The 13,226-nt window shown below is 45.9% G+C and overlaps 1 protein-coding gene across 1 annotated transcript; it reads left to right on the top strand.

Moving 5' to 3' along the window:
- Window positions 1–1,149, top strand: LOC310876859 (nuclear factor 7, ovary-like; the record flags this gene model as incomplete). The annotated part of the gene is made up of 1 exon (XM_083790511.1): window positions 1–1,149. The coding sequence occupies one exon, from the start codon at window positions 1–3 to the stop codon at window positions 1,147–1,149; it is 1,149 nt and encodes a 382-aa protein (XP_083646637.1).
- Between the last annotated feature and the right edge of the window lie 12,077 nt (window positions 1,150–13,226).

Raw genomic sequence — 13,226 nt, 5'->3', positions numbered from 1 at the left:
ATGAACATCATCGACTATCCACCCTGTAACCAGGCTCTGAAGAACCTGTGTGAGACCTACGCGAAGGAGAGACACAAGAAGATGGACCCACAGAAGGCAGTCGAGGAATCGCTAGTGCTCCTGCAGGAGAAACTGAAGATCTTAAAAACAACCTGTGACCAGACGGCGGAACACATCAAGGTCCAGGCCCACAACACAGAGAGGAAGATCAAGGAACAGTTTAAGAAGCTTCATCGGTTTCTACAGGAGGAAGAGGAGGCCAGGATCGCCGCGCTGAGGGAGGAAGAGTCCAAGAAGAGTCAGATGATGAAGGAGAAGATCGAGGGTCTGAACACCGACATATCGACCCTTTCGAACACCATCAGAGACATAGAGGAGGAGCTGAGAACAGAGTGCAGCGTCGCGCAGATCGGCGACGCCACGATGGAAAGAGTCGGCGAGTTCAAGCTGCTGGACCCGCTGCAGGCGGTCAGGGGAGCGCTGATAGACGAGGCCAAGCACCTGGGCAACCTGACCTACAGAGTCTGGAGCAAGATGCTGCAGGACGTCGTCTCCTACACCCCCGTGATCCTGGACCCCAACACGGCCAACCGGCAGCTCCTCCTCTCCGACGACCTGACGGGCGTGAGCTGCGGAGAGGAGGAGGAGGAGCGACCGCAGCAGCTCCCCGACAACCCGGAGAGGATGAGCTACTGGTGCCGCGTTCTGGGCTCCGAGGGCTTCAACTCGGGCACGCACAGCTGGGACGTGGAGGTGGGAGACAACGCCGACTGGACCCTGGGCGTGCTGGCGGAGTCCTTCAAGAGGAAAGGACGGAGCGGGGGCCCGTTCTGGGTCACGCTGTACCTGAACCACGGCAAGCTCACCGTGGAGTCGCCGTCGCGGCCCCTCGTCGTCCTCTCTGTGAGGCGGAAGCCCCGGAGGATCAGAGTCCGGCTGGACTGGGACGGAGGGAAGCTGTCCTTCTCGGACCCCGACGCAAACACGCGCCTGCACATCTTCGCGGCGCGTGGCGGCGCGTTCACCGACACGCTCTTTCCGTACGTCGGCAACACAGCGGATGCGTATCTTCCTCTGAAGATGTTACCTAGAAAGCTTCGCATAATAGATGATGAGGATGTTGATGATAATGATGCAAATTATAACTAGAAAAAGTGCCCTTCTGGGCACAGGTCTCCACCAGGTTATCCACAGATCCGTGCAGTTAGAGGTAAAAACACTTTTGGGCCAGTTATAGCGCCACCTTGAGGCTGAGTTGAAATTGTTCATGTGGCATTTCGTCCTCGGCCTAGTGGGAATGTGCGTGCACAATTTCAGGGAAATCACGCGATGTGTTCATGATTTGCAGCATTTTGTTTGAAACTGAGCACTCCTGTGAACTTTGGAAGCCAATTTTAACCAATCAGGATGGAGTCTGAGAAATCTGAAAGACCCGTTTCGTTGAATGGCTCTAGAGAGACTGTGTACTAATTTGCGTGATGTTTGGACAAAATCTGTAGGTGTACTGTGAAAAAACTTGTTTTGCACAAAGCGGCCTCCTGGTGGCGCTATAACAGGCCGTTCTGGAAAGTTTGGGGCAGAGGTTCATGGTTGGCATCCAGGGAGTGTGTGTGCAAAATTTGGCATCGACCGGGTTAACGGTGGCTGAGATTAGCTGGTCACGGACGGACGGACACACGGACACACGGACGGACGGACGGAGTGCAAAACATACTCTCCCCATGCCTTCGGCTGGTGGAGACAATGATAATTATAACGATGATGATGAATATTGTTGACTTGATTGCGTAGGTAATTAAGAAATTATTAATGGATATGTACATGACTGATAATGAAACCGTTCAAATCCAATGAAAAGCGCGTCATGAAAACAATGCATTGAAATTATCGCAAGAGAGAGAGAGAGGTGTGTGTGTGTGTGTGTGTGTGTGAGTGTGTGTGTGTGTGTTTACGTGTGTGCATCAATTTAGCAAAGGTGCAGACGATCAGGAATCAGCAGAGAGTGATCGACGTTTGCGCTACTGTATGCCGTATTGAAGTGGACTCGGCTCCAGGCATCGTCTGGGTTTCCGAGGCTACACATAACTACTTTTGGAAAGGCGTCCATGCAGGAGTACAGAACAAAGCATGTTTGCTTTCGCGATCTTTGTTGAAGAAGAGTCTGGGCAATTAAGATTTTGGGCTGTATTTTGCGTGTTTTAAGTACCAGGTCTTATTCCCTAACTTGAGTAAACTAAAGACCTGGAGGCGTGATCAATGCCATTTGGCCATTCTGAGTGGCCAAAGAGCATTGATCACGCCTCCAGGTCTTTAGTTTACTCAAGTTAGGGAATAAGACCTGGTACTTAAGACACGCAAAATACAGCCCATAGTCTTACTAAAAGTACCAAAAGTTTCTCAATCTCATATTTAGATTTAGTCTGGCTTAATCTAATCACCTCTGAGGTAGGTTTCTGGAGGTCAATGATGTGTGAGGTATAGTTTTACTGAGGTTAAGTTTAGGTTTAGGTTTAGATTTAGTTTGACTGAGGTTAAGTTTAGGTATAGGGTTATGTTTAGGCATAGTTTTACTGAGGTTAAGGTTAGGAATAAGGTTAGGTTTAAACGTTTAAGCATTATTTACTTAGGTTACTTCAGGAATACCAGGCCGCGCAGTTCCGCCGGCTGTACGCCCGGGGCGATCGAGTTGGTAAAGGGGCGAGTCGTTTGGTATTATTTTAGACCTGTTTGTTATAGTGCCACCAGGAGCAAAACACTTTGAGGGGCGCTAGCCCCTCCTGTGGCAGAGCACGGAATGTGATGATAAGAGCGCCCCTCACTTCACACAAGTGTGACTTTTTCCTCCTATGCCCAGCGTTCCGGGGTTTGCATAAACACAACCGTTGGCTTGTGATTAGCTGATGACCCCATAGTGATGATTTGATTGGCTGAGCAAAGTATACATATTGAGGATACAAGTGAGGGCCGGAAAAGACGAAAGACGCAAATTGTGATTGGCCAGAATGAGATGATGTATGATGATAAGAGGGGGTGCATACAATGACTAGTTCAGACTAGTCATTGGTTAGACATGGGTTAAGGTTATGTTTAGGGTGAGGGTTTGAGATTGTAGTTGTAGGACTAATGACTGGTCTAAACCAGAAACTAAGTACTGCACCCGATAAGAGCGCCCCTCACTTCACACGGGTGTGATTTTTGCTAAATGATATATTAGTATTATTATTATTGTTATTATTATTTTTATATACATTTTATTATATTTCTGTATGCAAGCTGGGCATTTCTTTATGCCCAGCTTTGAGTGTCTGTGTGAAGTAACACAAACATTGGTTTGTGTGCATGTATGTAGCCTACATATTGAAGATAAAAGTGAGGGCAGAAAAGTGAAGACGCCAAAAGTGATTAGCCGGAATGACTTTTGTGCTGATTTGAATTGGCTGAGCATGGGATGTGATGTATGATGATGTATGATCATAAGAGCACCCCTCACTTCACACGAGTGGGATTTGTATTTCTCCGATACATCACACAAATCGATACACAGTATCTCTATAGTCGTGTGACGAATCTGTCCGATATTAATTCATATTCCATCCTGGTTGGCTAGGACTGCCTTCCAAAGTTTGCAGGATTGGTCTGTTTTGAACAAATCATGCTTCAAATCATGAATGCAGCATGCGATTTGAGGATTTTCGTCATGCAAATTTCAAAACGATCTAAAAACAGTTACATATTGTGGGGGTCTGTATGCTCACCAAGGTTTTAAAACGACTCAAAACAACACCAAAGTATGATAATTGTGGGTTTGAGCAGCGAGCCCAGAATAGTTCTCTACAGAACGTTTTCATTGGCATCTAATTACTGCACATGCTTTCAAATAATTGTAGTTGTAATTTAGATCCCAAGCAATACTTCTGTACACAAGCTGTGAGCTTGTACATCTGATATTATTGTAATAATAATAATCTAAATCTACAAAGTAACTAAAATGGTCAAATAATTGTAAAAAGTACAATATGTGCCTCTAAGAGGCAGTATACATACAGTAGCATAGACTTGGCTGCTATGTATACTGCATGCATGCCCATACGGGTGGGTCATGTGTGGGGAACTCGACTCGACTCGACTGAACTAATTTAATTTAATTTAATTTAATTTAATTTAATTTAATTTAATTTAATTTATTTTATTTTATTTTATTTTATTTTATTTTATTTTATTTTATTTTATTTTATTTTATTTTATTTTATTTTAATTTAATTTATTTTATTTTATTTTATTTTAATTTAATTTAATTTATTTTAATTTAATTTAATTTAATCTAATTTAATCTCATTTCATTTCATTTAGGTCCAGGTCACACTGGTATAATAAACCAAGAGGATGGTACTGGACTGATACTGACAAGCTAAAATACAGTTTAGTGTTTTACCGACAGACCATGTTGTGGCTAAATAGCTCGCCACGCGTGCCGTCAAGTGCTTGAGTTTATGCATCACATAAACGCGTAAAAATGTCCCGCCAACAAAAGAAAGTGACAGAGATCAATCATACTACCACTACTAGTCACCAACGTCATCCTCAGAGTCGTCCTCGTCATCGCCGTCGCCATAGTCGTCGTCCAGCTCCGTCGTCACGCCGATCCGCATTGGTAACATCCTCAGGGGAACGGCGCTGTCGCCGTTGCCGACATACGGAAAGAGCGCGCCGTCGAACGTGTGCCGGAAGGTGTGCAGGCACACGTCGGTGTGGGCGTCCGAGAAGGACAGCTTCCCTCCGTCCCAGTCCAGCCGGACGCGGACCCTCCGGGGCTTCTGAGCCACGGCGATGTACGCGAACGACCCCGTCCCCGAGGACTCGGTGGTGTACTTGCCGTCGTACAGGCACACGCTCCAGAACGGGCCGCGCCGCTGCCCCTTCCGCTCGTAGGACTCGGCCAGCACGCCGATCTCCCAGTCAGCGTTGCCGCGGACCTCCACGTCCCAGCTGTGGTCGCCCGACGTCAGGCCCTCGGAGCCCAGGACGTAGCCGTAGCTGTCGAAGCGCTCCGGGTTGTCGGGGAGCCGCCGCTCCTCGCCGGGCATCACGCTGGCCATGTCCTCGGACAGCGTGTACACCGAGTTGGCCGTGTTGGGGTCCAGCACCACGGGGGCATAGGAGACCACCTTCCTCCTCATCTCGTCCCAGACCCTGAAGGCCAGGTTGCCCAGGTGCTTGGCCTCGTCGATCAGCGCCCCCGGCTCCATCTCGGGGTCCTTCACCGTCTCCGCAGCGTTCCTGTGGCTCTCATGTGTGACGCCGCGGTCGCCCTGCAGCTCCTCCTCGACGGCTCGGATCGCGCCCGAGAGGACCGAGATCTCGCCGTCGAGACTCTCGATCTTCTCCCTGATCGTCTGGCTCTTCCGCTTCTGTTCCTCCCTCAGTGCAGCGATCCTGGCCTCCTCGTCCTCACGGAGGAACCGCTGGAGCTCCTTGAACTGTTCCTTGATGCGTCTCTCCGTGTACTGGGCCTGGACCTTGATGTGTTCCTCCGCCTGGCCGCAGTTCGCTTTGACCTCCGTGAAGACCTGCAGCTTCCCCTGCAAGAGCTCCAGCGATTTTTCGGCCGCCTCCCTGGGATCCATCGTTCTCTCCTTTTACGAAGGTCTCCCCTGGAGTGTGGATCCTGGTTCTTGCTAAACGAACACCTATAGGATGTGTCGGTATTGTTTCGTGTAGAAAGACTGTGCCGCGTTCCTGATTTTATCTCTAGAAATAGAGCAATAGAGTGACGACATAGTGGCATCACTTAAGCAACATTACATTCGGGGGGGGGGGGAACTCGCCCGTCATTAATGCACGCCTGCGATGCTGCAGGAACGAGGGTGAGTTCCGAAAGCAACGCAGAAGTGCATTAATGACGTTAAACCACCCCATCGAGTGTAATATTGCAATTATACAACAGTTACCCTTAAAACTAAGAAAATCACTGAAAAAACGTGTTATTTTAATGACAGATGTAGTCCCTACGACCACAAATGTCCCAAGAAACTAGCTAGCCTAGCAGAGTTTGTTGCGCTCTGGGAGAACAGAGCAGCTTCTTTGTTTTGATTAGGTGTGGAGTGGTGCTCGCTTAAACCACGGCTAGAAGGCTGTTTAAACCAATCAGATTGCTTCCTCGAAACAACCTGTTGTATAATACATATTACCCGTGCCAAAAACTGAAAGTCCCTTTCAGTTTTTGTTGGTTTGATCCTTCTTTTTCCGACGTTTTTTTGCAGTTCTGACCTAATTTGGCATAATGGTAGTGTGTGTGTGTGTGTGTGTGTGTGTGTGTGTGTGTGTGTGTGTGTGTGTGTGAGAGTGAGTAATGGCATTAGCCAATTCAACACTTATTCTCCAATGTAGGTTACATGTTCCACGAAAGTCACTACGTGATTTGACTGACAAAACTGTACAGTTAGTGAGACAATGGACTGGCCTAAACACACACACAACACGTGACATTATATTTCACAGTAAAGGTGAGGGTGGTCTGGGGATCCCCAATTTTGAATGGGTTTATATTGCTTCGCGTCTCTCCCATCTGTTGAATATGCTGAACAGTGATGACCAGTATGTGAGAAGGCTTGCTCGTTCTTCTCTTTTCTTGGACCTAAAAAGACGCAAGGTCCCCCTGGCAAGTGGTTCGGACTCTAGCTTCATGGGCTTCAAGAGGAAACCCAATGGAAAGCTGGACAGTCGCTCTCCTGGCTTTGGTGTGTGGTCAGACTGGCCAGACCTAAATGACATGTGCTGCTGGGCTGACGTTACCCTGGAGTGGGTAGGGTCTAACTCTGAGGCGGTGGCTTAGATGGGTTACAAAATCGTGGGATAAAAATATATATATAAAAAAAAGAAATGTCCATCAAAAATAGCAGAAATAGCAGATATACACAGACGTGTTTTCTACTATCAACTCTTTCCGCTATGTTGTACATTTTTTTGGAAAGAAAAACATTAAATGTGGAAGTGATTTCTTTGTATATTTAAGTTATTATGCCATATCTGCAATATAGTGCAATTTGTATAACGTTCTAATGTTCAATGCAAAAAATGTCTAAGTCTCTTGGCCAGGCCTGGTGGAGACAAATACGCCAAGACATACACGTAAGTCATAAGCCCATTGCTAAAGTGGTAAGCCTATAGAGCGTTGCAGTACCGCCCACTTTCATGACGACGCCAGGCCCAGGAAATAATTCCCAATGCATTTTCCCCATAGACATTTCAAAAAGTATTTATTTAAAGATGGGAGTGCCACAATTTTTGTATTTTTCCAGTATTTCATGTGTATGAGATGACAGTACTTCATTAGACACCCTGGAGTTGTTTTTATGTGCAATGGTGTATTGACTTTGTATTTAGGGTTTCTTCCTGGAGGCTGAACCCTTGACAGTCAAACGGGCCAATGAAGTAAACAGTAATACACTGACACGAAACAAGACAGGAACGCCCAAAAACGTCACAGCCGGTTTTTTAACAAGACAGGAACGCCCAAAAACATCACATCCGGTGTTTTACCCCGGGCAGAATTTTCTATGGCTGCCAATGCAACTTTTTCCAATCCTTAATCACATACGGCAAACACCTATGCCGATAATATCTAACTTGCGGAGGTAACGTGCCTTGTCCGCGGGCAACAGATCTTTCAACGTATGGCATTGCAAATACGTTAGATAATCGCTACTCTGCGCAATATTGTTTTGAAAATGCCGCAAATTGCATTGCAGTGAACGAGAGCAAATCACAAATCACAAATCTTACCCCGGGGGGTGGGCGGAGCCGCGGAGTCGCAGCTGACACCCCTCCCTCCGCTCTGATGACGCGTTGTTATGTCAATGTATATAGTAACACCACACTATCAGCCCCTCCCCTAACCCCTCCCCCTTTATCATACAACTAGAGCTGTGGGTGCGGCTTCAGTTCAGGTGGATCACCACCCACCAGGCAATCCAGGCATACTTAATGAACTGGTGGGCGTGTCCACATAAAAGCATGATTTAAACAAATACTGTACACTTTTTGGAAAAAGTTCTTCCACCTTATATTGTAATAATACCTGATGATCATGTTTTAGGGTAGAAAGAATGGTGGCACTCCATCTTTAAAGACCTTTTAAGCGTTGTACGAAGCCAACTCGAGTCGTGACAAAGCCAACAAAGACAACAAACACAATATTTTGGACCAAACAAATAAGTGCCGTTTCTTTCTTCTTTCTAATTTTGTTCAGCCCAAAACATTGCGTTTATTGTCATGATTTGTCACGACAAGAGTTGGCTTTGTCCGCGGCGTAAACGTCTTTAAAAAAATACTTTTTGAAAAGTCTATGAGGAAATCACTGCCATTGAAAATAAAATAAAAAAATGCCCTGGGTATATTTGTTCGGGCACCGCTCAATTCACCCTTCGTCAGCCTTCTGATTGGTCCCTGGATGTTTGTCCAACCACGAAACGGTGCGAAGAGGGGCAGAACCACAGGTGGGACTTGACAAAGGGGTGAATTGTGATTGGATTTCACTCCCTCCGAAGTAGTGAGGGACCAATCAAGGCCCAGTAGGCCTATGCAAATATTATTACCAAAGGCTTTTATTTTTTATTGTATTAACCCCGTGCACAAATGCAGGTTCCACGCTGAGATTCCAGACTAATATACAGCAGTGAGTCTTAGCCTGGCCATGCAAGGCAAAAAATGTTATGCGTGTGCCGCAACTAGTTCAACCGCCAGCAGGTGTCAGTATTGCACCGAGGCAGTCCCCTCTAGTGGTTGCCCTACTGCTGACCCCTCTATCAGGCTTCCTTTTTATGAATTCCCTTATGTTAGGGGGCAGGGACGTACACACACACACACACACACACACACACACACACACACACACACACACACACACACACACTGTTGTGAGCACTGAGCTTGTAGATCAAAAGTTCACGTCCCTGTTGGGCGAGGCGGGCACAGACCATGTAGTGTCTTATATATGATACTAACGTGTTTAAAAACCTTAAAATGAGCAAAACTCAAGAAACTGTACCTCTGAAGGATATTACAGTGGTAGGGGGATTTTAGATCGCCTCATATAAGAACTGTGTTTGAAAAATAAAAGTGTCACCCAGGCCGTTACACTCATATGAATATGACAAATCAACTGACTGAGAGAAAACGCTAATTGTTACTGCTACTGAATTCGTTACATTTTCGCTAGAAACAGACTGTATCATTATATGAGTGACTGTCTGACGCAAACGATACAGACAAACCTCCCCTGACAATAACGCTGAGACAGCTTGTTTATTTTTGCCACAATGCTTATAGGAAACGATTTTAAGATGACCCCATGTTATTCTCCAATCTCCATCGAGAAATCACTTCCGTGAACCAGGGGAATCGAGGGGATGAGCGGGTGACGTCAGGACTGAGAATCGCAAGACCAGTTTGTGAAACAGAATTCAACAACACATTCATGGTCAAATAAATCTCCACTTAAACAAACTCACGCCGGATTGTTTGCTATATAGCTTGGTTGTTGCCTGGCTGCTGTCTCCTCCAGCAGCTTCCAACATGTTTGTTTGAACCACATTAAGCATTGGTGTAATTAATTCAACAGCCAGCTGGCGCAGGTCAAGTTAGCAGCTGTAACACTGCTAACATAAAGTAGCTACAGTAGGCCAGAAAAATGATGTGTACAACTCAGCCACCATGGTAAGATTAGAAAAGGTAAAAGTCTATGCAGTATAAGGTGAGACGTGGACATCGTCAAAGGATTCCAGCTGTGTATGTCTGTAATGCACTGTGACTGTAGGCTGCCGTGTGCGCACACACACACACACTCACACTCACACTCACACTCACACTCACACACAGTTTGACATGCATGTTAGTCTACGGACCCGCAACTCTGAGAGTGTACAAATGTACAAAAGATGTGCTAGTGTAGGTGTCAGGCTAGTGTAGGGTATAAACAGTGTACACACAATAATCTCTCTCTCTCTCTCTCTCTCTCTCTCTCTCTCTCTCTCTCTCTCTCTCGGGTGGATATCTGTCCAAAAGCATCAAAAGTAGCGGCAGATCCACAAGCTGAAAATGCGCATCGAGCAGCGTTGTTTTTGACTAGCACATTTTGATTTTAGTTTTAAGTCATAGTCTTTTGAATATAGTTTTCATTCAGTTTTAGTCACATAATAGTCATGGAATGTTTTAGTATTAGTCGCAGTTTAGTCGACTAAATATACGATTTTGAGTCGACTAAATCTACGGTTGATTTAGTCGACTGAAACGTATTTTGGCGGGCCTTGGTGCGGTCGTAATGGCTGATTTTACACTTGCTGAAAATAGCCGATCTACAAGTTCACAACGGCATGCGACCAAGTGAAAAATGACTTGTGTCTTGTACTGGATCTCTTGTCCACTAGTAGTCCCTTCCTAACATTGAATATTCTATTTGTTGACGAAATTGTCAACATATTTACTTAGTCTTATAGTTTTAGTCATCATAGCTTAGTTTCCATTTAGTTTTCGTCTTAGTTTTTTTTTTTTTTTGCGGCTTACGCCTTTTATTGAAATGATGAGCATCATTTTGAGGGACCTTACTGTACATGAAAACGTTTGGGAACCATGAGTGAAGTAGGACGTTTACAGAACAACACCAGTACCATCACAAGACCTTCAGTTGACTGTACAGAGAGAGAGAGACGGGGGATGGTCAGCTCTCTGGGCGGGCACACACACACACACACACACACACAGGTCATCCAGATGGGTAGAGAGACTAGCCCGGGGTGCTGCTGCACTGTACCAGCTGTAACATCTGCTCTCTCTCTCTCTCTCTGCTGCACCAAACGACTCTGCCTTGCATGACCTGCACAGAGTAACATGCGCAAATGCTCGCACGAGCGCACGCACGCAAACACACACACACAGTGGCTGTGGGTGGACTATTTGCCTACTTTTAAGGGAATAGTCAGTTTTAATGCTTTTCATTGGTTCAATATAAACCAACAAGACACCATTAATAAGGTAACTGATGTGTTTTGGTGAAAACTTGGTGCCAATTGCCTAATGGCTCGTACACACTGCACGATATTTGCTTCGATTATGCTGTCGGGGACCATCTTTGACGATCGCCCACAAAAATCCCGATCTGACCCAAGATCGTGCTTTGAGTCGTGACAACTCATGACAACAAACACAATATTTTGGACCAAACAAATAATTACAAAGAAGAAAAACAACCAAAAAAAGTGTTGTAACCTGCCGTTTTTTTTCTTCTTTCCAATTATTTGTTCGTTTTGTTTGTTGTCATGATTTGTCACGACAAGAGTTGGCTTTGTCTGCGGCATAAACGTCTTTAAATAAGTACTTTTTGAAATGTCTGAGGAAAATGAACGGAGAATCTTTTCCTGGGCCCTGGTACGGGGGCAGGACTGCGACGCTCTATAGCGCACGTATAGGATATCACAAACATTTCACCCTGCGTAGCCTGGCTATTCCTGTGTGTGGCGTGCACGCAGAGGGGGGGGGGGGGGGGGGAGAGAGAGAGAGAGAGAGAGAGAGAGAGAGAGAGAGAGAGAGAGAGAGAGAGAGAGAGAGAGAGAGAGAGAGAGAGAGAGAGAGAGAGAGAGAGAGAGAGAGAGAGAGAGAGAGAGAGAGAGAGAGAGATGCGTCCAGCGTCCTGTGTCGGTCTCGCGCTTGTATACAGTATCCTGCACGTGCGTGAGATGTCAAAATGAATTGGAATAAAAAACAAATGATGTAGCCTATATGTATCGGGTCTGGAGCGCATCTTGGTGAACTCTTAAGCTTGCAGTGTGTGATGCCTAGTCGGCGACCAATCGTTTAGTGTGAAAGCCACAGCGATATAATGACTATGACGATTTCAAAAAAAGACTGCACTGCAGTGTGAAATACATAACGATCTGATGACTCGCCGACAACTTCAAAACTCCTACAGTGTGTAGGGGCCATAAACTGTAATCCTGGGCACCATTCTCCCTCTGACAACCTCCAATGCACGAGGAGTGAGCAGGTCGCTTCTTAACAGATGGGGGTGGAGTTTCCCTGGTTGGACGTAGCGCGTGGAAGGAACACGTTATTCCAACCAGTTCCTTTCCCCTCCATCAGGCGCCACGGCTGGCCAGGGGGAGGCAGTTTAGAGACCAGGATTATTGCATGTTTTTTTGTGAGGGGACCTCACACCTACCCCTTTTTTACCATACAGCATGTTTTCCCTTTTTTACTTTCTTCATTATGAATTCCAGTTTTCAGTATTTGTACGTCTTTAATTGTTGTTGAATTGAAAATGGTGGACCCTGATGTAAACACGTCTTGTGCTTTTCATGGTTTCATCCACAGACAGTAGCAGTCTTTGTATTAACTTTCGTTTGAAATGTTACCCATTCTACATTCTGTGAAATAAAACATTTCAATCGATCAATCAAATCCTATAGGGGACACACGGGGAGAACATGCACACTCCACACAGAAAGAAAGGCCCTTTTGCCAACCTGCATGTATGACTTCTCTAAACATACAAAAAAAAAGATTAAATGTTTCTTCCCACATTAAGTCGACTTCTTTGTCTCCTTTGACTTTACCAAGATCATTTGCATCGTCGGACTAGATGGCCAATTAAGGCAAACAAAGACGACGCTCCCAGAGAGATAAATGAGACGAGTGGAAGCCATTAAGGCACAAACACACACACATAAACCAACAAACATGTTGATGAATGAAGTGACTGAGGAGCTAGGAGAGGTCTCTGTCTCCGCCACGGGCCCCGTGGGAGGGAGGGAGGGACACACACACACACACACACACGTATACGTTGTTGTGAGCCGACAGGCTCGAGAAGTTCTTTTAAATGCAGCCATGACACTTGACTGACTACTGCTGAGATGGATATCTGCCAAGAGAGAGAGAGAGCATCTGTCCTTCTCTCCCCATGGCACCACGCAGGCACTAACGCACAGTTGAGTTTTTTTGTTAGGAGATCCTTGACATGAACATGTTTGAGAGCCATTGTAGTGAGTCCATGCATGCATTCATGCACGCGCACGCACGCATGCACGCACATTTGCAAAACAAACAAGCTAGTGGTTTTAAATAAATGTCACCTCTGTTATGCGGATAATAACAAAGTCTCTTTATATGACTCAGCACGGTAGAACACCTATCTACTGTCTGCACTGCTTGTGTGTGTGTGTGTGCGTGTGTGT

The sequence above is a fragment of the Protomyctophum parallelum genome, assembly GCF_964188405.1.
Source record: "Protomyctophum parallelum genome assembly, chromosome: 19".
NCBI classification, from domain to species: Eukaryota; Metazoa; Chordata; class Actinopteri; order Myctophiformes; family Myctophidae; genus Protomyctophum; species Protomyctophum parallelum.
This window is presented reverse-complemented; position numbering and strand designations above follow the sequence as displayed.